Below are 22,832 nucleotides of genomic sequence, written 5' to 3'. Positions count from 1 at the left end.
ACTCCTCAAGTGATTCACTCACCTCGGCCTCCCAAAGTTAATTGTCAACTAAACTAATTTTGCATTATTGCTTTTTCTCTCCCTTGCATCTTCTATGCAGCATGGAATTCATCAATCAGCAACTAGACATGAAGGCTTTTCTTTGAGACGAAATCTCACTCTGTCGCCCAGGCTGGAGTGCAGTGGCACGATCTAGGCTCACTGCAAGCTCCGCCTCCCAGCTTCATGCCATTTTCCTGCCTCAGGCTCCTGAGTAGCTGGGACTACAGGCGCCCACCACCATGCTCGGCTAATTTTTTGTATTTTTAGTAGAGACGGAGTTTTACCGTGTTTGCCAGGACGGTCTCGATCTCCTGACCTCGTGGTCCGCCCTCTTCGGCCTCCCAAAGTGCTGGGATTACAGCCATGAGCCACCGTGCCCAGCCACGAAGGCTTCTTAAAGTCAATTTTTAAATCCTGCTTCCCTTTCAATTCGACAAGCATTTGTTGAAACACTATGCAGCTTACATTATTCTAAACTGAAGAATACATGATAGGGTTCCTGTGAAGAAACTACAACGAAAAAGAAAAGATTTAAGATAGAATATAATAATCAAGTGCTAATAAGGGACAGGAAGAAGAGATCTGTGGGAGCAGAGTCTTTGAGAAAACCTTATGGAGAGAGAAGGTTGATTGACAAATGGAGGCAATCCAGATAGGGACAACACCTTGAGCCATGGCTTTGGCGGTGAGTGCTAATGAGTTTGCATCTTAGGGGGAAAGTAAGGAGATTGGTTTAATCACTGAGATAACCTAACGAGAATTTACTGAGGATCAGATTAGGGTTAACAGGTATCAGCAATTTGGTGGTGGAATTAATTTGGTATCTGAGGAGATTCCATTTGCGGCAAAGCAAGAAAGATTTCATGAAATCAGAATGGCGAAGTCTTGAAATCAAGTAACAGTGGTTTGGTGAAAATGAAACCTTCACTTTAGGAAGATTTTTAAAATAATAGAATGGAAAAATACATTGGAAAAGATCAAGACATGATTATTTCGATAATAAGGAATTTGGACCATCTAACAAAAATTATAATTTTAGCCGGGCGCGGTGGCTCACGCTTGTAATCCCAGCACTTTGGGAGGCCGAGGCGGGCGGATCACGAGGTCAGGAGATCGAGACCACAGTGAAACCCCGTCTCTACTAAAAATACAAAAAAAAATTAGCCGGGCGTGGTGGCGGGCGCCTGTAGTCCCAGCTACTCGGAGAGGCTGAGGCAGGAGAATGGCGTGAACCCGGGAGGCGGAGCTTGCAGTGAGCCGAGATTGCGCCACTGCACTCCAGCCTGGGTGACAGAGCGAGACTCCGTCTCAAAAAAAAAAAAAAAAAAAAAAAAAATTATAATTTTAAAAATTTTGTTTTTATTGTATTTCGTTTGAATTAATGACAGAACATCAAAGAAGACACTATCCAGATTAAGTGTTATTACTAGTATATTAAGCAGAGATATGGGTAACTAATTCAAATGAGCCTGGGGCAAAGTTCTGTAAAGGTGTGTCTAAGGGAAACCCGACCTCCTAGAGGGCTTCTTCAACTGTAAAATGGGGTTGATAATAAGTGTTTATTGCATAGAATTGTTTTAAGATCAATTAACATAAAATGCTTAGTATAGTGCCAAATACAATATAAGCATTTAATATACATTAGCTGCTATTAACATATTTACTAGTATCATAGTTTTTTTTTTTTTTCTTGTCTACTTTTCTGTGAGCCACCACTTTTCGGCAGGGTTGGTTTGTTCAGTACACTTCGCAAAGATCGGCTTTAAAAATCAAATCCAGATTGTGAACTATGAAAACTGCGGAATTATCAGTGCTGTGTAGCTATCTGACAAGTGATAAAATGTGTCATTACGATTTTTACACATCCCCGTGCCACAGAATGGCGTGTCCTTCTAATCGTTCCCCCCCGACAGATGATAGTACATCCCACACTGCCGCTGGAAAAGACAGTGCAAAAGTTGAGCGCGCCGAGGGCTCTCTTTCTCCCGGAAACAATTTTTCCCTAGACCCGGAAGCAGTTGTTGTTTCAAGGGAGGTGGGACTGGGCGGGTCAGGCCGCAGCGGCTGACGGCGGGGGAGGAGCCGGGTCCACTGCCGGGTGGAGGGGCAAGGCGAGTGTGTGTCCTTATCCTAGCAATTGGGGCGCGGGCCTGTGAGCTAGTTGGAGTTGCGGCGGCGGGAACGATTGGGCCGAGCGGAGGACGACATGTTGCTTTTCGTGGAGGTGAGTGGATTTGCTAGTCTCGTCCTGCTCTTAGGACAGCAGGAGTGTAGAGGCGCCGGCCGGTCCCACCGCCATGTGACTTTCCGGGCCGTACACGCCGCGGAACCGGCAGATAGGCTGACACAGCACCTGGGCCGGGCAGGCCTGCAGCTTCCCTCTGCGCGCTCACAACACTCTAGTAAGCTATGGGAGGTGAGGCCCGTGGTGGAGAAGAATTGAAGGAGAAGAACGGAGGGCTGTTCTGGCGTGGCGTGAGGTTCAGAGGAAGGGGAGAGTGTCCCATATGGACCTCGTAAAAGGAGGCGGCATTGGGGGGCTGGGGGGCGGAGTCTGAGGGAGGAGAGGGTAATCAGGTGGGCGCGTTCCGGGGGCCGAGCGCGGCCTCGCGGGGCCCTCTGGGAGGGAGCGAGCAACATGTGGGGCCGCGGATGGAGGAAGGTGAGATGCGGTACGTATTTTGAAAAGAAAATTGAAAAGTTCTTTTGAGCAACTTCCACCAAATTCTGCCCGGGCCCCGTCCCTAGGTCTCTGGAACGTTCTGTGGGTGAAAGCGAGTTACTTTGAATCGAGGAGAAGCCAGTAGGGTTTGGAAGCCTTGAAAGGCACCGCTTTGACCTTTCGTAAAAGTTACTCAAGCAGCAGCTGCGTGATGAAGGGTTGGTTCTATGAACCGGTTAAAAGCCCTTTACAAGGAAAATTCCAAGAATGAGGGAAACTTATTCCGGGAAATGCCGTTTTTTGTAATGTTATTTTAACAATGGGACACTTTTATTACTTAAACTAGAACGTCTGCTGTTGGCCTATTTTAGTTTTCAAGATAGAGTTGGATACCTGCCTTGCAGAAATACGAAATTTAATTTCCCTTAATTCTGTCCTCTTGTGTGCGGTGAGCGTCAGCTGACTGCCTGGCTAATGCTTTGAGTAGATTCCAGATCATATTGTTCTTACATTGTGAAAACGTCAAACCAGCAAAGCTGCAACTTCGCAACTTGGCATTTGTTAACTATGCCCATAAAAAGAATCTTTTCAATGAGGGAAGGAATTTACAGGTTGTATAATGGATCTAGGAGCCGGGGCCAGCCTGTGGCCAATTTTTTTTTTTCCGGGTTGTGGGAATATCGTACTCCGTAATATTCCAGCAGAAAGTAAGTAAATGATTTTACGGTTTTTTTTTCTCTTTAAACTGACATTGTGTCGCCGATAAGCTTGATATCTTTAGTTTTTTAAAAGACTGCTACATTAGAGTATATCTGACATTCATAATAAACATTCATTGAAACATTCTGGGGAAATCATGAAAAGATTTAAAATTACTGAACTCATTCTGTTTACTGTTTTCTGTCCTCATTGTTGTTTTCCTTAGGCAGAATAAGAAATCAGATAAGATTTTAAGCCAGTGCTAGCCAGTTTTTTTAAGGAATGTTATGCTTTGTAAATACCACAGGTTTTAAGTGTGTGTTTTGCTGGGCAGAAGAAAGATTGTGAAGTTGCTATTGACAGGAACTCCACAATATACTTTTGACTTCCAAATTGATTCCTTTGGCTTTATTAAAATGTAAGTTTTAATAACAGCTCCATTTATCGTTTAAACCAGGTCTTCTCCAGTCTCTAAAACAATACTTAAAATGTTTTACAGATGACAAAACCGAGCCCCAGAGGTTAAAGTAAACTTTACTTAGTAAAAGTAAAGTAGTGTAACTGGGATTTAGATCCAGGTCATGCTGATGTCAAATCATGGACTGGATGTTAGCAATTCAGGCCTGTCCGACTCCCCAGGTTAGACAAATTCTACCGTATCTCTCGCCAAACTATTATTTAAAAGTTGTATCTCCATTAATCATTTTCTTTGTGAGTCACTGTGTCGTTCTTCATTTTCTCATATGAGTTTTATTGAACATTAACTGTCTTTAAATATTTTGGGCTGAATATGTGGTATTAAAATCAGTGAAAAACAACATGTTGGTCATTTGGCGTTTTGTTAACTAATATTGGATCCCTGTAACCTCATGATAGAGGAATTATTCTCAGTGAGAGAACTAAAGCTCAGAAGTTAGATGTCTAAGGTCATTCAAGTGTAAATAATGTGGGGGCTAAAGTCTGAAGTCTGACTTCTAGAACATAAATTTCTGGCTCCAAAATTATTTTTGTACTTTCCCATAAGTCAAAGGTTCTTAATCTAGGTTTTTGGATAGAATTGAGGAAGTAAGTACCTAAGCTTGGTTGAGGAAAAAAATTTGCGTGTTTATTTTCGCTAGCTTCTAACTGAAATCTAAATTGAAAAGAAGTGAAAATTCTTTAAATGTGAATGGCAGCAACAGTGTCTGTGACCTTGTCACCAAGACAAATCACTTTTTTACATGTATTACAGTTTTTGCAGATATCTTGAAATATTTATGCTCATTACTTGCTATATGTCAAAACTATTGTTATTTAACGTATTGCTATATTACACATTTTAAAATATTTTGACAACTGCGTCTCAATATAATTGGTTTACTTTGTGATTCTATATATTTTAGAAATGTAAAAAAACTGAGAAGTGATCCATAGATTAATTGGACTACTAAAGAGGTCTGTGTCACAAAAGAGGTTAAGAACTGCTTTACTAAACCAAGTTGCTTGTGGATCATCTTTGGCAGGGTTAATCTGGGATCCCTGGGTCCTCTGCAGTTGTGTTCAATACTTTTACTTACGTGTATTTTTCTGGAGAGATTCCAGCTTAACTATCCCACTAGAATCAGTAGGATAGATAATAGCAATATAACAATAATAACAGAAGTAGTATATACTTGTATCGTACTTTGTGTCAGGAACATTTGATGTTTTTGCATATATAGATATCTGTACATCTTAAGTCTCAATATCTCCATGAGGTGTTAGTATCCCCATTTTAGTGATAAGGAAACTAAGGCAGCTGGGCGCAGTGGCTCATGCCTGTAATCCCAGCACTTTGGGAGGCCAAGGCAGGTGGCTCACCTGAGATCAGGAGTTTGAGACCAGCCTGGCCAACATGGTGAAACGCCATCTCTACTAAAAATACAAAAATTAGCCGGAGGTGGCGGCACATGCCTGTAATCCTAGCTACTCGGGAGGCTAAGGTAGGAGAATCGCTTGAACCTGGGAGGCAGAGGTTGCAGTGAGCTGAGGTGGCACCACTACACTCCAGCCTGGACAACAGAGTGAGACTCTGTCTCAAAAAAAAAAAAAGAAACTAAGGCACAGAGAATTTAAACTTGCCTAAGTTTATACAGCTAGTGAACATGGAAGCTTGTATTAGAACTCGTCAACCACCTACTTGTATTGGAGTAGAAAATGTTGCAGACAAGGAATCCTATGTAAATAATACTTAGATGCAACTTTTTAAAACCTGGCCTTGGGCCCAGTGTGGTGGCATGTGCCTGTAGTCCCAGCTACTAGGGAGGCTGAGGCAGGAGTTTCGCTTGAGTATGGGAGGTCAAGGCTGGAATGAGCCGTGATTGTGCCACTGCATTCCAGGCTGGGCGACAGAGCAAGACCAGCTATATTGACTTCAGTAGATTATTGGTTTATTTTTTGCCCCTTGAGACCGAGTCTTGCTCTGTCACCCAGGCTAGAGGATGGCGCAGTCTCAGGTCACTGCAACCTCTGCCTCCTGGGTTCAAGCAGTTCTTTTTTTTTTTTTTTGAGACAGAGTCTTGCTCTGTGGCCAGGCTGGAGTGCAGTGGCGCCATCTCGGCTCACTGCAACCTCTACCTCCTGGGTTCAAGCGATTCTCCTGCCTCAGCCTCCTGAGTAGCTGGGACTACAGGCACGTGCCACCATGCCCAACTAATTTTTGTATTTTTAGTAGAGATGGGGTTTCACCATGTTGGCCAGGATGGTCTCGGTCTCTTGACCTTGTGATTCACCCACCTCAGCCTCCCAAAGTGCTGGAATTACAGGCGTGAGCCACCGTGCCTGGCGGGTTCAAGCAGTTCTTCTGCCTCAGCCTCCCTAGTAGCTGGGACTTCAGTCATGCGCCACCATGCCTGGCCTTTTTTTTTTTTTTTTTCCTGATTTTTAGTAGACATGGGTTTCACGATGTTGGCCAGGCTGGTCTTGAACTGCTGACCTCAAGTTATCTGCCCTCCTCGGCCTCCTAAAGTGCTGGGATTATAGGCGTGAGCCACCGCGCCTGGCAGATTTTTTTTTTTTTTTTTCACCTCTGTTCTGAAGGAGAAACAAACAAGTCCCTCTCTGGAAAGAGGTAAAAGTTTGGATGATTCACAAAGTCATCAAACATGACCTGCCTTAAATTCTTTTACACCAAATTTTTGTAAGTTTGAAACTGCAGTGTACTACCTTCATCTGAATGCTGTCAAGTTACTTAAAACTTTTGAGCCCTAAGGAGGCAGATTGTAATTTTAAAAAAATTTTTTCAGCCGGACGCGGTGGCTCACGCTTGTAATCCCAGCACTTTGGGAGGCCGAGGCGGGTGGATCATGAGGTCAGGAGATCGAGACCACGGTGAAACCCCTTCTCTACCAAAAATACAAAAAATTAGCCGGGCGTGGTGGCGGGTGCCTGTAGTGCCAGCTACTCAGAGAGGCTGAGGCAGGAGAATGGCGTGAACCCGGGAGGCGGAAGTTGCAGTGAGCCGAGATTGCGCCACTGCACTCCAGCCTGGGCAACAGAGCGAGACTCCGTCTCAAAAAAAAAAAAAAAAAAATTTTCATTTCTCTCTTTTATTTAAAAGTTTTTTTTTTAGTTTTTAATTTTTTCTTTTTTGAGACAGAGTCTCGTTTGCTGCAGCCTCCACCTCCCCAGCTCAAGTGATCCTCCCACCTCAGCCTCCAAAGTAGCTGGGACTATAGGCATGTACCACCATGCCTGGCTAATTTTTTTCTTTTTTGGTATTTTTTGTAGAGACAGGGTTTGCTTTTTTGCTCAGGCTGAAATTTTTGTTTTAATAAAAAAAATTAAAACTAGAGACTGGGAAGGGTGGGTTTGCAGTGACTACTGAAATTGGGTTTCTGTCTCTGTTTGAGTTTTTCCCTGGAAATGAAGACAGTCGTCCCCAGTATTTGTGGGAAACTGGTTCCAGGACCCTCTGTAGATGCCAAAAACCTTGGCTGCTCAAGTCTTACATAAAAAGGCATAGTATTTGCATATAACCTATGCACATCTTCGTGTGTATGTTAAATCATCTCTAGATTATTTGTAATGCCTATGACAATGTAAATGCTTTGTAAATAGTTCCTATACTGTATTATTTATAGAGTGATAAGAAAAAAGTCTCTACATGGTCAGTACAGATGCAATGATTTTTTTTTCAGAGTATTTTTGATCTGTGATTGATTGCTCCACTGATAACAGAACCTATGGATATGGAATCCATGGATATGGAGGGCCAACTGTACTTACTTACTTAGGTAGCAGTTAAGTTTCATACGCCCTAGGATGCTTTAATAACTCTTTTTTTTTTTTTTTTTTTTTTGAGACGGAGTCTCGCTCTGTCGCCCAGGCTGGAGTGCAGTGGCGTGATCTCGGCTCACTGCAAGCTCCGCCTCCCGGGTTCACGCCATTCTCCTGCCTCAGCCTCTCCGAGTAGCTGGGACTACAGGCGCCCACCACCACTCCCGGCTAATTTTTTTTGTATTTTTGGTAGAGACGGGGTTTCACTGTGGTCTCGATCTCCTGACCTCGTGATCCGCCCGCCTTGGCCTCCCAAAGTGCCGGGATTACAAGCATGAGCCACCGCGCCCGGCTTAATAACTCTTAAATAATTAAAACATTTTTTAGGTTGGGTAACATGTCTCATGCCTGTAATCTCAACACTTTGGGAGGCCGAGGTGGGAGGATAGCTTGAGTCCAGTAGTTCAAGACCAGCCTGGGCAACAAAGTGAGGCACCCCCTACCCCCGTCTCCAACCTCTACAAACAAATTTAAAAAATTAGCCAGGCCTGGTGGCATGCGTTGTGGTCCCAGCTACACTTGAGGTGGGAGGATCACTTGAGCCAGGAGATCGAGGCTGCAGTGAACCATGTTCATGACACTGTACTCCAGCCTGGGTGACAGAGTGAGACAGTCAAAAAATTTTTTTTATTATTTTATTATTTTTTAAGAGACAGGGTCTCACTGTGTTGTCCAGGCTGGAGTACAGTGCCTATTCACAGATACAGTCATGGCACACCATAGCCTCAAATTCCTGGGCTCAAGCAATCTGGTCTCAGCCGCCTGAGTAGCTGGGACTACAGGCTCATGCCACCAGTTAAAAATATTTTTAATTGTGAAATACATATAACATAAAGTATCATCTAACAGTTTTTTGTTTTTTTGAGAGGAAGTCTTGCTCTGTCGCCCAGGCTGGAGTGCAGTTGCACGATCTCGGCTCACTGCAGTGTCTGCCTCCTGGGTTCAAGTGATTCTCTCACCTCAACTTCCCTAGTAGCTGGGACTACAGACGTACGCCACCATGCTGACTAATTTTTGTATTTTTAGTAGAGATGAGGTTTCGCCATGTTGGCCAGGCTCGTCTCAAACTCCTAACCTCAGTTGATCTACCCGCCTCAGCCTCCCAAAGTGCTGGGATTGCAGGCTTGAGCCACTGCGCCCAGCCCATCTTAACAGTTTTTTTGTTTGTTTTTTGAGATGGAATCTTGCTCTGTTGCCCAGGCTGGAGTACAGTGGCACGATCTCGGCTCACTGCAACCTCCGCCTCCTGGGTTCAAGTGATTCTTCTGCCTCAGCCTCCTGAGTAGCTGGGACTACAGGCACACACCACCACGCCTAGCTATTTTTTGTGTTTTTAGTAGAGACGGAGTTTCACCATATTGGCCAGGCTGGTCTCGAACTCCTGACCTTGTGATCTGCCCTCCTCAGCCTCCCAAAGTGCTGGGATTACAGGCGTGAGCCACAGCGTCTGACCGAAACTTTTCTTTAAGGTTTAATCTTTGAGGTAGGTTTCCAATCTTCAAAACATTGTAAATGTTTTGTATTGTAAACTGTGATTTTCTGTAATGATTTTAGAACCTTGATTTCAAATATATGACCTGAGGCAGGTGACATAACTTCTCTGAACCTCAAGTTCTTATGTAAAATTTGAGAATAATGATGTCTTCTGGTAGTTAGGTTGTGTTAGGTAATGGCTTGACATACTATGATTTAATCCTCAAAACCAACTATATTGTGATAGAAATTATTGGTGGCTTCCAAAAACCTCCGAAATTTGTGCTTTGTATAGTAAATATTTTTGGAGAGCTTATTGAACGGCGTGATAGTAGCACTGATAATTGCAAAAATTACTGTGAGAATAGCACTAATTTAAGAGAAGTATAACTTCTAAGTTTTCGTCTCAGCCTTGTTACTAACATACTCTGATTTAGGGCAAGCCAAACAATTTATAATTATTTAAAGTTTTTTTATAGTTGGAGAGTATACTTTTGGTTGGGCAAATAAAAGTTTTAAAAGAGGAATGAAGATGGCAGTGTGTTAAAATACACATTTACTTGCAGCATTTAAAGGAATACAGCTGGGCGGGGTGACTCATGCCTGTAATCCCAGAACTTTGGGAGGCCGAGGCAAGTGGATCACTTGAGGCCAGGAGTTTGAGACCAGCCTGGCCAACATGGCGAAACCCCATGTCTACTAAAAATAAAAATATTATCTGGGCATGTGCCTGTAGTCCTAGCTACTTGGGAGGCTGAGGCACACCCTGAAGCAGAGGTTGCAGTGAGCCGAGATCATGTCACTGCACTTCAGCCTGGGTGACAGTGAGACTGTCTCAAAAAAATGAAAATTAATTAAATGAATACAAATGTTAAAATGCAAATAGGCACTTTGCACTTACTCTTTTGAAAAAAATTATAATGTAAAAGTGTAAGTAAATGTAAGAAAAAGAAACATCTAAATACATACTCATCTTTCCTGTCTTACCTGTGTCCTTGTCCCACCACTTGAACCAATCTTTGGTTCACAGAATATCTCTACTGTTTTTAAATGACGGGCTCTAAACCAAAGACAGAAGAGTGCTTTAGATGAATATTATTAGGGGTAGGATGTGAACTGCATTCATAAATGCCAAACTGCAGGGGTGAGTTGAATTAAGTTCTGTTGGGTTTGTATGTACTGAGAGAAGAGAAAAGGATTTTCTGCTTTTTTTTTTAGCTGGAGTTTCTCTCTTGTTGCCCAGGCTGGAGTGCAATGGCGTGATCTCGGCTCACTGCAACCTCCGCCTCCTGGGTTCGAGCGATTCTCCTGCCTCAGCCTTCCTGAGTAGCTGGGATTACAAGCATGCGCCACCGTGCTGGCTAATTTTGTATTTTTAGTAGAGACGGATTCTCCATGTTGGTCAGGCTGGTCTCGAACTCCCGACCTCAGGTGATCTGCCCTCCTCGGCCTCCCAAAGTGCTGGGATTACAGGCTTGAGCCACCGCGCCCGGCGAGAAAAGGATTTCTCGTCAGGGTAGAAAAGTCTGCAGTAATGCAGGGTTTGTGTAACAAATAGTTTGATAGTATTTCATACTACTGACTAGCAGGTAAGACAATCTTACCTGCCATTTTGCCCTGGAAGGTCACAGCATACACCTATTTTCTGGGACAGATGTTTTACCCTTTTTCCTTCTCAAAAGTATTCTGGTTTGTATAATAACTTGTAAATTTTCAGAAGAGATTAGAGGTTTACTGTGTGCTTATTGGCAAGACTTTCTTTCCTTCCGTACTAATAAAGTAACATAATGCACATAAGTGGGTACTGAAATATTTGTTATATTGGGGCGGCGTGGCTCATACCTGTAATCCCAGCACTTTGGGAAGCTGAGGTAGGAGGATTGCTTGAGTCAAGGAGTTCAAGACCAGTCTGGGCAACATAGTGACACCCCATGTCTTAAAATTTAAATAAAAAATATTGGCTGTGGGAAATGTAAATTTATAGGGCAGAAAGTTGCAGTTGAGCAAGATAATGAAAATAGGATTATTTTTGCCTTTTGAGTTGGAGGAAGAAAAAAATAGGAGGGCAGTGACTGAGTAAAATTAAGATACATTTATATACAAGGTTGCATAAAAGATTTTTTTTTTTCTTTGACCAGCAGGCAAGAAGAAAACAATGTCTAGAAACATGGACTCTGGGGCCAGCCTGCCTGGGTCTAAATCTCTGCTGAGACTGAGCCACTTTTTGTTTAATCTCTCTCTGTTTCCTTATCTGTAAATTGAGGACAGTAATATAGGAGGGTAATATTAATATCTATCTCGTAGGGATGTTTTTTTGTTTTTTTTTTTTTTTGGTTTTTTTTTTTTTTTTTGAGATGGAGTCTCGCTCTGTCGCCCAGGCTGGAGTGCGGTGGCGCGATCTCGGCTCACTGCAAGCTCCGCCTCCTGGGTTCACGCCATTCTTCTGCCTCAGCCTCTCCGAGTAGCTGGGACTACAGGCGCCCACCACCACGCCCGGCTAATTTTTTGTATTTTTTAGGAGAGACGGGGTTTCACCGTGGTCTCGATCTCCTGACCTCGTGATCCGCCCACCTCGGCCTCCCAAAGTGCTGGGATTACAAGCGTGAGCCACCGCACCCGGCCTCATAGGGATGTTAAGAAGATTGACAGAATAAAACATTTAGAGTTGTAGGCTGGGCGTGGTAGCTCACACCTATAATACTAGCACTTAGGGAGGCAGACAGGAGGACTGATTGAGGCCAGGAGTTCAAGACCCAACCAGGGCCAGGTGCGATGGCTCATGCCTGTAGTCCCAGCACTTTGGGAGACCAAGGCTGGTGGATCACTTGAGATCAGGAGTTTGAGACCAGCCTGGCCAACATGGCAAAACCCTGTCTCTACTAAAAAAAAATACAAAAAAAATTAGGCAGGTATAGTGGCGCATGCCTGTAAGGGGCTGCTTAGGGGGCTGAGGCAGGAGAATGGCTTGAACCCAGGAGGTGGAGGTTGCAGTGAGCCGAGATTGCGCCGCTGCACTCCAGCCTGGACGACATAGCAAGATTCTGTCTCAAAAAAAAAAAAAAAGAATTATTATTTTTTGAGATGGCGTTTCGCTCTTATTGCCCAGGCTGGAGTGCAATGGCACGATCTCGACTCACTGCAAACTCTGCCTCCCGGGTTCAGGTGATTCTCTTGCCTCAGCCTCCCAAGTAGCTGAGATTACAGACAGGTACCACCACGCCTGGCTAATTTTGTATTTTTAGTAGAGACGGGGTTTCTCCATGTTGGTCAGGCCGTTCTCGAACTCCTGATCTCAGGTGATCTGCCCACCTCAGCCTCTCAGTGCTGGGATTACCGGTGTGAGCCACCACGCCCGGCCAAAAAAAAAAAAAAAAAAAAAAACTATTTTGATATTTAATATTGATGCTTGAGGTTGAGGTATATTTAAGTTCGTTTGTGTAGTTAACCATTAGCTTTATCAGCTGACTAATTGAAGTAATGGCTTAGCATATTGAGGATTAAATACTAAATGTTAGATACCTTTTTTTAATAGAGACAGGGTCTTGCTATGTTGGCTAGGCCGGTTTTGAACTCCTGGCCTCAAACGATCCTCCCATCTTGGCCTTCCAAAGTGCTGGGATTACAGGTGTGAGCCACAACACCCAGTCTGTTAAACATCTATTAATAGAGGATTCTTTATCTTTTTGTTTTGTTTTGTTTTTTGAGATGGAATCTCGCTGTCGCCCAGGCTGGAGTGCAGTGGTGCAATCTCGGCTCACTGCAATCTCCACCTCCTGGGTTCACGCCATTCTCCTGCCTCAGACTCCCAAGTAGCTGGGATTACAGGTGCCCACCACCACACCTGGTTATTTTTTGTAGTTTTAGCAGAGACAGGGTTTCATCGTGTTAGCCAGGATGGTCTCGATCTCCTGACCTCATGATCCGCCCTCCTCAGCTTCCCAAAGTGCTGGGATTACAGGCGTGAGCCACGGTACTTGGCCGAGAATTCTTTATTTTTAATGAAAGTATTCATGAATCTCATGTTGAACTTTCTAGGGAGAAATTTGTAACTTTGATTATATTTTCAGAGAGATTCGTGACCCCCAAAAGGTTAAGTGCCACTAATCTATGGTGGCGTCAGGTTCTTTTGATGAATGACAGATACCGTCTGATTGAGATAGTGGGAATTTTAGGATATAAATCCTGTCTTTTCCACTGGTACTAGAGTACCAGCAATAATACTGATGATAATATTGATGAATAAACTTCAGATTTTCTTCCACAATAGAGGGCAAGTGAATTCTGATTTTTGACAACTTCGAGAGGTTGGTGGAAACAACTTAGGGTGGTCCAGTTTCCTTGCTGTTCAAAGTGTTATCCGTAGATAGTAAGCTCCTTTAACCCAGGGGTTTGTTAGAATAATAAAAACTCTGGTTTGTTACAGTAGAAACTCTACCCCTGAATTACTGAATCAGTCTGCATTTTATCAAGATCCCTAGTTGATTTTTTTTTTTTTTTTTTTTTTTTTTTTTTTAAGATGGTGACTTGTTCTGTCCTCCAGGCTGAAGTGCAGTGGCGCAATCTTGGCTCACTGCAACCTCTGCCTCCCTGGTTCAAGTGACTCTCCTCTGCCTTCTGAGTAGCTGGGATTACAGGCACCCACCACCACACCTGGCTAATTTTTGTATTTTTATTTTTGTATTTTTAAAAATTTTTATTTATTTTTTGAGATGGATTTTTGCTCTGTTGCCTAGGCTGGAGTGCAGTGGCACAATCTCAGCTCACTGCAACCCCTGCCTTCCGGGTTCAAGTGAATTTTGTGCCTCCCGAGTAGCTGTGATTACAGGCGTGCACCACCAACGCCATCTAGTAGAGATGGGGTTTCACCGTGTTGGACAGGCTGGTTTTGAACTCCTAAACTCGGATGATTCGCCGACCTCAGCCTCCCAAAATGCTGGGATTACACATGTGAACTACCGAGCCCAGCCTAGGGACCCTAGTTGTCATCTGGTGGCTATTTTCTATATTCATTTCTTTTTTTTTTTTTTTTTTTTGAGATGGAGTCTCGTTCTGTTGCCCAAGCTGGAGTGCAGTGGCGTGATCTCGGCTCACTGCAGCCTCTGCCCCCCGAGTTCAAGTGATTCTCCTGCGTCAGTGTCCCAAGTAGCTGGGGCTACAGGCACACGCCACCATGCCCACTGAATTATTGTATTTTTAGTAGATAAATGGGGTTTCACCCTGTTGGCCAGGCTGGTCTTGAACTCCTGACCTCAGGTGATCCACCTGCCTTGGCCTTCCAAAGTGCTGGGATTATAGGCCTGAGCTACCATGCCCAGCCCCTAGACTTCTTAGGTTTAAATCCTGGTTTTGTATTATTAGCTATGTAACTGGGCAGATTACTTTACCTTGAAGTAAAGTAACTTTTTCCTTGTCTGTAAAATGTGGATGATAATAGGACTTAACTGAGATTGTTATGAAGATTGATTAAATTTTCCATAAATGAAATTATTATTCTCCGAATGAGTGAAGAATTCCCACTTTAATTTTCATTTTTACTTTTTGTAAAATAGCCCTAAGCATCTTCTGGTAGGATTCTGAAGTTACTTTGGAAGAAATGACAGGTTTTTTTTTTCCCCCCTTTAAGTACTTGTAACTTAGTAGTAGCCCTCTCAGTATTGGAGATGTAAAAATTGAACCTGGATGATTGATGGGGCAAAATACATTTAATCAATTTATACATTTTATTTCTGTTTTACAGCATTTATGGGGTTAAGTGGCATGGGATTTCTGTTTCTGATAGTAAATAGGTAAGTAAAACAAAAGGTTATGTATGTCCGAAGAGACGGTTTTACCATATTTATGGTGATTTTCTTCCTAATTCTTGGTTCTGTTACCTTAGAACTGTAATTTCTTAGGACAGGAAGATATAATTTTCACAAGAATTTGATGGTTCTCTTTTTTCCTTTCATTTTTATCTCTATGAAGGTAGAATTTAGCATTAAATGGGACAATAATCAAGACTGCCTTTGGCTTATTTGGGGATGACATATTGCTTAGAAATAAGGGTGGTGATTGAACCGTCAGTTTTACAGATAGCTTAGATCTTTTTGTTGAGTATCTATGTGCTTGCATACTATGTGTATGTTGGCAGATAGTTTAGCATGCATTTGGACAATTTACATCGTTTAGTAGATATTTATACAACTGTAATCTCAAGGGCTTCTAATCCTGTGGAAGTGATCAAGATTTTGATGGCGGTCTAAACTGTGGTGAGAAGATGAATAAAACTTGGCTGTTGGCTGGGCGCGGTGGCTCACACCTGTAATCCCAGCACTTTGGAGGCCGAGGCGGGCGGATCACGAGGTCAGGAGTTTGAGACCAGCATGACCAACATGGTGAAACCCCGTCTCTATGAAAAATACAAAAATTAGCTGGACGTGGTGGTGGGTGCCTGTGATCCCAGCTACTCAGGAGGCTGAGGCAGGAGACTCACTTGACCCTGGGAGTCGGAGGTTGCAATGAGCTGAGATCATGCCACTGCACTCCAGCCTGGGTGACAGAGTGAGACTGTGTCTCAAAAAAAAAAAAAAAATTGGCTATCTAGAATCTAAATGAAAAGATAGATTTTATTCTAGCTAAACTGACTTAGGGGCTGCCAGCCATCAGTTAACTTATTAGCATGCAAAAAGACATCACTTTGGAGATTGTAAGGATTTTAGTTGTGTATGGATACTATATTTTAGTTGTGTATGGATACTATCATACACAACTAAAATACACTGTAAAATATATATTTTACAGTATCACAGATAGTGAACATTTCCCATACTTTCTAAAATTTTTTCTCCATTTTTCAAAACTTTTTAAAGATAATTCAATCTTGCCTTGTTCAGGGATACATCCTGAGGGATGTGTTATGGATTTCATTATGTGAACATCAGAAAATATTTATACAAATCTAGATGGTATAGCCTACTACACACCTAGGCTATATGGTACGGCTATTATACTCTTATGGGACCACTGTTGTACATGCAGTTTGTGCTTGATCAAAATGTCATTAATGCAGCACATGACTGTAATTATAGATTCATGAAGTTGCAAAACAATGTACAAAGTGGTCCTGTGAAGTTGTTCCTCAGTTTCTCCTTGTAGTAGCACTTTGCATAACTATAGTATGGTATAATGCGCAGCAAATTAACATTGATACAGTCCACAGAACTTATTCAGATTTTTACAGTTTTCCCTAAATCTGGTTTTAAGGATCTGGTATATTCTATTTTATGGATGAACTACAGTTCATCTCTATGGTTGGATGTTTATAAAATTAGTGTGGCAAACGTCCTTGTACTTACGTGTTTTTATATATCAATTTCTTTTGAGTAAATCTGACAATTAGAATTTTTGGATCAAAAGTGTGTATTTAAGGCTTTTAATAAACATTGCCAACTCTTCAGAAGAGCTATACAAATTATAGCAATGAACTGATTTTTCCTTTTCATGCTTATCAAAATAGTATTGAATCTGGGCCACTGAATAGGGTAAAAATGATATTTTATGATAAACTATTCCAGTCTGTCCTTTGCACATTTTCCCTGTTCGGCAAACAATCTTGGTAATTTGTAATTCTCTTGTTTAACAGTATTGTAACCTTTCAGGTCTTTTCTAGGTTTTGTTGTTGTTGTTGTTGTTGTTGTTGTTGTGTTGTTTCATTCTGTTGGGACGGGGTCTTGCTTTGTCATTCAGGCTGGAGTGCAGTGGCATGATCTTGGCTTACTGCAACCTCCTCCTCCCATTCTCAAGCGATCCTCTCGTCTCAGCCTCCTGGGTACCTGGAACTAGAGGTGCATGCTACCATGCCTGGCTAATTCTTGTGATTTTGTAAAGACAGGGTTTCACTGTGTTGCCCAGGCTGATCTTGAATTCCTGGAGTTAGGCGATCCCTCAGCCTCAGCCTCCGGAAGTGCTGGGATTACAGACATGCACCACCGTGCCTAGCCTATACCTATATATTTATCTGTACAGAGATTTTGTTTGTTAATAGAAATGATAACATAAAGTGCTTATTGTTTTGCAGCATTACTTTTTTCACTGAACAATATGCATTGGAACAATTTCCATGTTGGTGAATGTAGTCCTATTTTGGTTTTCTTAAACTTTTATAGTATTCCACATTAAGAGATAGATCATATTTAACTATTCCCCTATAGGTGGACATTTAGGTGGTTTCCAGTTTTTCACTTGTGGGTTCAATACTGTACTATACAACCTTTTATATGTCTTCTTGTGTGCATCAGTGGCTTTTAAAATGTATAGTCTTGGCCTGGTACAGTGGCTCACGCCTGTAATCGCAGCACTTCGAGAGGCCGAGGCAGGCAGATCACAGGGTCAGGAGTTCGAGACCAGCCTGACCAACATTGTGAAACCCCGTGTCTACTAAAAATACAAAAATTAGCCAAGCATGGTGGTGCACACCTGTAATCCCAGCTACTCAGGAGGCTGAAGCAGGAGAGTCGCTTGAATCCCAGAGGCGGAGGTTGCAGTGAGCCGAGATCGCGCCATTGCACACCAGCCTGGGCAATAGAGCGAGAGGTCTGTCTCAAAAAAATAAATGAATGAATAAAATAAAATGTATAGTCTTTTTTTTTTTTTTTGAGACGGAGTCTCACTCTGTTGCCCAGGCTGGAGTGCAGTGGCGCGATCTTGGCTCACTGCAAGCTCTGCCTCCCGGGTTCACGCCATTCTCCTGCCTCAGCCTCCTGAGTAGCTGGGACTACAGGCACCTGCGACGACGCCCGGCTAATTTTTTTTTGTATTTTTAGTAGAGACGGGGTTTCACCGTGTTAGCCAGGATGGTCTTGATCTCCTGACCTTGTGATCCGCCCGCCTCGGCCTCCCAAAGTGCTGGGATTACAGGCGTGAGCCACCGCGCCCGGCCTAAAATGTATAGTCTTAACTAGGCTGATGAAAAACATAAATATGCCCAGAAGTACTGCTTATCTTTATGCCATTAGAGTGTAATGTCTTTAGACCTTACACTTTGAGTATTCTTGGCACCATTAATTATCAGGGACACATCAGATTTTGGGGTAGTGTACTGCTGAAGGGAATATATTTATTTATTAATGATTTTGATCAGTTATTAAATATTTAATGAAATAGTGTACCCCATCAGGAGAAAAGGTTTTTGAGCATAATCCTCCAATATCTGGATATTTATAAATTAATTATATATGACATACTGTGTATGTTAAATATTAGCCTTAGTCTCTTATGGTGAATATTTGTCATGTCCGAAGCCTCCCAATTTTTGGTTATATGTCTACATTTGCAAAATTGCCCATGTTATGGGTCAGGCCTCCTCAGTATGTGTACTAGTGAAAACTCAAATTCTCAGCTTCTTTTTTTTTTTTTTTTTTTTTGAGATGGGCTCACTTTGTTACCCCGGCTGGAGTGTGGTGTCATGATCTGGGCTCACTGTAACCTCCACCTCCCAGGTTCAAGCGATCCTCCTGTCTCAGCTCTCCAAGTGGCTGGGACTACAGGTATGAGCCACCATGATGCCCAGCTAATTCTTGTTTTTTTTTGTTGTTGTTTTTTTTTTTTTTTTTTTTTTTTTTTTGTAGTGATGGGGTTTTGCCATGTGGCCCGTGGTGGTCTCGAACTCCTAAGCTCAAGTGGTCCACTCTCCTTGGACTCCCAAAGTGTTAGGATTATAGGCATGAGCAACCGCCCCCGCCCTCCATGTTTTCTTGGATGCAGCAGGCATGTGACCTACAGACACACTCGGATGACTTCTCTTTGAAAGTACACAATGTAAGGAAGTGAAGGTTCTATTTATAACTTCCATTTTGCAGTTAGGAATGGCAGCAGGGTTGGTCAGCTTTAAGTGGAGGTAATAGTTGCAGATTAAGTTCCTAATAGAGATGTGGCTTTGGTGCTGGCAGTAGTAAAGGTTATAATGGATTTGAATCTTTTTTTTTTAGATGGAGTCTCGCTCTGTCATCCAGGCTGGAGTGCAGTGGCGCAATCTCGGCTCACTGCAAGCTCCGCCTCCCGGGTTCACGCCATTCTCCTACCTCAGCCTCTCCAAGTAGCTGGGACTACAGGCGCCCGCCACCACGCCCGGCTAATTTTTTTTGTATTTTTAGTAGAGACGGGATTTCACTGTGGTCTCGATCTCTTGACCTCGTGATCCACCCACCTCGGCCTCCCACAGTGCTGGGATTACAAGCGTGAGCCACCGTGCCCGGCCTGGATGTGAATCTTGTTATTTAGTGCCTGGTGGTGACAGGGATAGTGGTTTCCTCACCAGATCTTGTGCAACATTATTTAGGGTGATCTTATCTTTGCATCTGTTTTTTCACCCCTCCTAGTGACAATCGGAGTGTCCACTGCACTTTTCAGATGACCGGGTGCAGTGACTCAACACCTATAATCCGGGCACTTTGGTTGGGAGGCTAAGGTGGGTGAATCACTTAAGCTTGTGAGTTTGAGACCAGCCTGGGCAACATGGTGAAACCCCGTCTCTACTGAAAAAAAAAAAAAAAATTAGCTGGGCATGGTAGCACATGCCTGTGGTCCTAGCTACTCAAGAGGCTGAGGTGGGAGGATCCCTAGAGCCTGGGAGGCAGAGGCTGCAGTGGGCCAAGATAACACCACTGTGCTCCATCCTAGGCCACAGAGTGAGACCCCATCTCAAAAAATAATTACCTTTCAGTGTGGGCATGGTGGTGCACGCCTGTAATCCCAGCACTTTGGGAGGCTGAGGCGGGCTGATAGACTGAAATCAGGAGTTCAAGACCAGCCTGCACAACATGATGAAATCCTGTCTCTACAAAAGTACAAAAATTTGCCAGGTGTGGTGGCATGTAGCTGTAGCTTGGGAGCCTGAGGTGGGAGTATTGGTTGATCCTGGGAGGTTGAAGCTGCAGTGAGCTGAAGTGCCACTGCACTCCAGCCTGGGCAAAAGAGTGAGACCCTGTTTCAAAAATAAAACTCTCCTGCTTAATTTAGCCAGAGTGGATTTGAATAGTGATTGATTGTTTAAAAACTTTGATGAGATACTTTTGGTACAGCAAGCACTTTTAGCATGTGTATATAGTGGCAAATATGAAAGTGTCTTGCTTTTGAAAATTGCTACTTATGCCAGGTGTGGTGGCTCACGCCTATAATCCCAGCACTTTGGGAGGCCAAGGTGGGTGGATCATGAGGTCAGGAGTTCAAGATCAGCCTGGCCAAGATGGCGACACTCCATGGTGGTGGGCATCTGTAATCCCAGCTACTTGGGAGGCTGAGGCAGAGAATTTCTTGAACCCAGGAGGCAGAGGATGCAGTGAGCAGAGATCACGTCACTGCACTCCAGCCTGAGTGACAGAGCAAAACTCTGTCTCAAAAAAAAAAAAAAAAAAAAGAAAAGAAAATTGCTACTTGTAAGTTCTTAAATAATACCTTGATACTTCTCCTGGTGGGGCTGTTTGAAAACTAGTTGTCTTCCTCCCTGAGCTAATTACGATATGAGGAAGTTGTGAATTAACATCTCTAATCCAAGATGTTGCTATAGTTATTCATGGTGCTACTTCAGAGATGCTTTAGCTCGCCGTGTAAGGGCTGTTATCTTATTACTGGTTTTGCTATTATTGTAAAAGCTTCTAGCAGCCATGAAACCAAAAGCCAAGAAGCACTGCATAGCAAGACTTCTGCTTTAATTAATTAATTAATTAATTAATTTATTTATTTAACATTTGAGATAAAGTCTCACTCTTACCCAGGCTGAAGTGCAGTGGCACAGTCTTGGGTCACTGTAGCCTCTGCCTCCAGGTTTAAGTGATTCTCCTGCCTCAGCCTCCCAGGTGGCTGGGACTACAGCCACATGCCAACACGCCTGGCTTATTTTTTTTTCTTCTCTTTTTGAGATGGAGTTTCACTCCTGTTGCCCAGGCTGCAGTGTAATGGTGCGATCTCGGTTCACTGCAACCTCCGCCTCCAGGATTCAAGCGGTTCACCTGCCTCAGCCTCCCAAGTTACCTGGGATTACAGGCACCCACCACCACGCCCGGCTAATTTTTTTATTTTTAGTAGAGATGGGGTTTCACCACATTGGCCAGGCTGGTCTTGAACTCCTGACCTCAGGTGATCCACCCGCCTTGGCCTCCCAAAGTGTTGGAATTACAGGTGTGAGCCACCGTGCCTGGCCTAATTTTTGTATTTTTATTAGAGAGTGTCAGTGTTTCACCATATTGGCCAGGCTGATCTCAAACTCGTGACCTCAAGTGGATCCACCAATCTTCGCCTCCCAAAGTGCTGGGATTACAGGCGTGAGCCACTGTGCCTGGCCTAGGCGTTATGTTCTTAAAGATAGAGAAGCGGAAGGATTATATAATTATTGGGTGGCAGAATAAAGTTAATTTTTTTCTGTTATACCATAATTGTCTCAATTTTTGGAATTACTCTTTAATTTAGCTTTAAGAAAAAATACTGGTATTATTTTCTTGAAATATTATGAATTAGCTGTTCTGAGAATTCCTCACGACTCTTTTTTCAGTCTTGACCTCCTGGACTCAAGTGATCCTCTTGCCTCAGGCTCTCAAGTAGCTGGGACTGTAGGCATGTGCCACCACGCCTCGCTAATTTTTTAAGTATTTTGTAGAGACAGGGTTGTGCCACGTTGCCCAGGCTGGTCTCGAACTCCTGAGCTCAAGCAATTTGCCTGCCTCAGCCTCCCATAGTGCTGGGATTAAAGGCATGAGTCACCATGCCTGGCCCTTTTTGTTTTGTTTTTTGAGACAGTCCCGCTTTGTCATCCAGGCTGTAGTATAATGGTGTGATCTTGGCTCACTGTAGCCTCAGTCTCCCAGACTCAAGCAATCCTGCAGCCTTAGCCTCCCAGGTAACTGGAACTATAGATGTGTACCACCACCCTGGCTAAGTTTTTAATCTTTTTTGTATGGTTGGGGGGGGGGTCTTCCTATGTTGCCAGGCTGGTCTTGAACTTGTAGTTTCAAGCAATCCTTCCGTCTTGGCCTCTGAAAGTGCTGGGATTACAGGTGTATATATATAAAGTTTTTCAGTTCAACACTTATAAAGTTTATTTAAAGCAGAGAATTAAGCTGGTAAAAAAGCAAATGAGGCTAGGCATGGTGGTTCATGCCTGTAGTCCCAGCACTTTGGGAGGCTGATGCATGAGGATCACTGGAGCCCAGGCGTTCAAGACCAGCCTAGGCAACATGGCAAAACCCCGTCTTTGTAAAAAATACAAAAAAATTAGCTGGGCATGGTGTCATTTACCTGTAATCCCAGGTACTTGGGAGGCTGAGAAGTTGGAGGATTGCTTCAGCTTAGAGGTTGAGGCTGCAGTGAGCCTTGATGGTGCCACTGCACTCCAGCCTGGGCAACAGAGTGAGACCCTGTCTCAAAAAAGGTAGGAAAAAAACACAGACTTTCCCAGAGAAAAGCACACTCGACAGTTTTAGCCTTGGCTCTGGGTTGGTGCAGGAGAGGTCTTTGATGATTCTAACCACAGATCCTCTTTGATACCAGAGTATGGCTAGATTTTACACTACCTATTATTTCCAAAAAACTCAAGTTGAAAATTTAAATCTAGTCCAGATTGGTAGTCTTCCTAGGCAGACATCCAGCAGAAGTAAAATAAATTATCTCCTTAAGAGCCCATTTAGGCCTG

General features: G+C 43.3%; 1 protein-coding gene across 41 annotated transcripts in view; it reads left to right on the top strand.

Moving 5' to 3' along the window:
- Window positions 1–2,070: 2,070 nt before the first annotated feature.
- LARP4 (La ribonucleoprotein 4) overlaps window positions 2,071–22,832 on the top strand; it is an 82,227-nt gene continuing 61,465 nt past the window's right edge. For 9 of the 41 annotated variants that reach the window (XM_055294904.2, XM_055294905.2, XM_055294917.2 and 6 more), the window contains exon 1: window positions 2,100–2,266. In XM_055294904.2, coding sequence (XP_055150879.1) covers window positions 2,249–2,266 — 18 coding nt within the window. In that variant the 5' untranslated portion in view covers window positions 2,100–2,248. Of the gene's footprint in view, window positions 2,267–2,393; window positions 2,715–3,710; window positions 3,822–3,902; window positions 4,043–14,909; window positions 14,959–18,676; window positions 18,697–18,777; window positions 18,968–22,832 lie in introns of those variants that run through there. The other 32 variants (XM_055294902.2, XM_055294907.2, XM_063610528.1 and 29 more) reach the window with 20 other exon arrangements.

The sequence above is a fragment of the Symphalangus syndactylus genome, chromosome 10, assembly GCF_028878055.3.
Source record: "Symphalangus syndactylus isolate Jambi chromosome 10, NHGRI_mSymSyn1-v2.1_pri, whole genome shotgun sequence".
In the NCBI taxonomy this organism is placed as follows: domain Eukaryota; kingdom Metazoa; phylum Chordata; class Mammalia; order Primates; family Hylobatidae; genus Symphalangus; species Symphalangus syndactylus.
This window is presented reverse-complemented; position numbering and strand designations above follow the sequence as displayed.